The sequence below is a fragment of the Vigna radiata genome, chromosome 8, assembly GCF_000741045.1.
Source record: "Vigna radiata var. radiata cultivar VC1973A chromosome 8, Vradiata_ver6, whole genome shotgun sequence".
In the NCBI taxonomy this organism is placed as follows: domain Eukaryota; kingdom Viridiplantae; phylum Streptophyta; class Magnoliopsida; order Fabales; family Fabaceae; genus Vigna; species Vigna radiata.
In genome coordinates this window covers 15961380-15962752 of record NC_028358.1, presented here as the reverse complement: position 1 = coordinate 15962752, position 1373 = coordinate 15961380, and the positions used below count along the sequence as shown (strand labels likewise).

Here is a 1373-nt window from a genome sequence, read left to right as displayed (position 1 = left end):
TCCAATTCATCTTTGAGAGTTTGGTAGCCTTCAGTGGTATGTCCCCCTGAATTATGGAATCGGCATATCTGCGCCGTGTCCACGTTCTTAGGTGGAAATTTTCTTCTTTGAAAGATCAGGTTGGACTGCAAAGCCCTCTCCAACACCTTTTCTCTAGGGACAGTGAGGTGCGCATAGCGATCGTACCTAGGGTTTAGATTCGCCGGGGGTTTCTGATCCCGGGCGTTCTCAACCCAACGCTTCCCCTCCTTCTTGTTACCATTCACCGGGAGCTCCTCGTGTTGTTGTTTTCGAAAGATCCTCTGGTCTTCCATCTTGATAAATTTAGCCATTTTTTTGCTGCAACTCCTCCAGTGTACTGGGTAACTCGGCGTATAAGCTTTCTGAGACGAATCCCACTTTTAGGCATTTGGGCAGACTACTAATGATGAATTCAGGACTGACACCTTTTATCCTCCGAGCGGCGTGATTGTATCGATGCATGAAGGCTCTGGGAGTTTCGTCTTTCCCCTGTCTGAGATTGACTAGCTCGGCCGCAGTAACCTCCTCGTATCGGTTGGTGGAGTATTGCTTTTTGAACATGCCCATCAGCGTGCGGAAACTATCCACCGAATTGGGTGGAAGGGTGTAATACCACTCTAGGGCTTCACCCCTCAGTGACAGGGAGAACGCCCGACATTTTACCGGGTCACTTTGAGTGTAAAAAGCCATGGAGTCAATGAAGTTCCGCAAATGATGATCTGGATTCGTCGTGCCATCAAATTTTTCAACCTGAGGCGGAGGCCGGTCGGGCATAGGGGCCCGCATGATGGCATCAGTGAACGGCAAGAGGTCCGGGGACCGGGGGGAGGAGGCGTATTATGATTTTGACTGTCCTCTGATGTCTCCCGGTCGTGTTGTTTTTCTTTACTGCGTTCGGCATCCTCGACCTTCTTCTGTTGTAACTCTTGCTTTAAATTTGGAATGGTTCGGGCTTGCTCCTCTAGCTGCACTTGTAGTTCTCTTATCATCTGAATCGGATCCGGATTTTCCATACCTCTTGTGGTCACCATTGGGAGTCTTGACTTTTGGGCCCCACGATGGGTGCCAAAATGTTTCGGTATGAATTTCTGGGACCGAAAGGACTGACCTAGGTGACGTGGCACTCCTGCTTTGTGGCGCTTGATCCAACCGATTAGTGTACTTTCTCCTGTCTTCCGATCGTTTGTTCTTCTCGAATCTTCAACCGTCTGGAAATCTCCGAGCTTTGGGCCGGAGGGAGGAGGTACCTGCAATGGTACTCCGACGCCCAAGTTAGGGTTTTGTAGTGAAGAGCCTTGAGTGCAAGGCTATCAATTCTCAGTATGAGAGTGGAGAGTAAATCTCTTGCTAAT

General features: G+C 49.5%; 1 protein-coding gene across 1 annotated transcript; it reads right to left on the bottom strand.

Annotated features, from left to right (window-relative positions):
* Positions 1-324: 324 nt before the first annotated feature.
* On the bottom strand, positions 325-795 carry LOC106770289. The gene has a single exon (XM_014656107.1). The coding sequence runs from the start codon at positions 793-795 to the stop codon at positions 325-327; it is 471 nt and encodes a 156-aa protein (XP_014511593.1).
* Positions 796-1373: the final 578 nt, after the last annotated feature.

Bases quoted from the DNA above. Each gene is read 5' to 3' on its own strand.
- LOC106770289 (XM_014656107.1), bottom strand. From the start codon at position 795: ATGCCCGACCGGCCTCCGCCTCAGGTTGAAAAATTTGATGGCACGACG.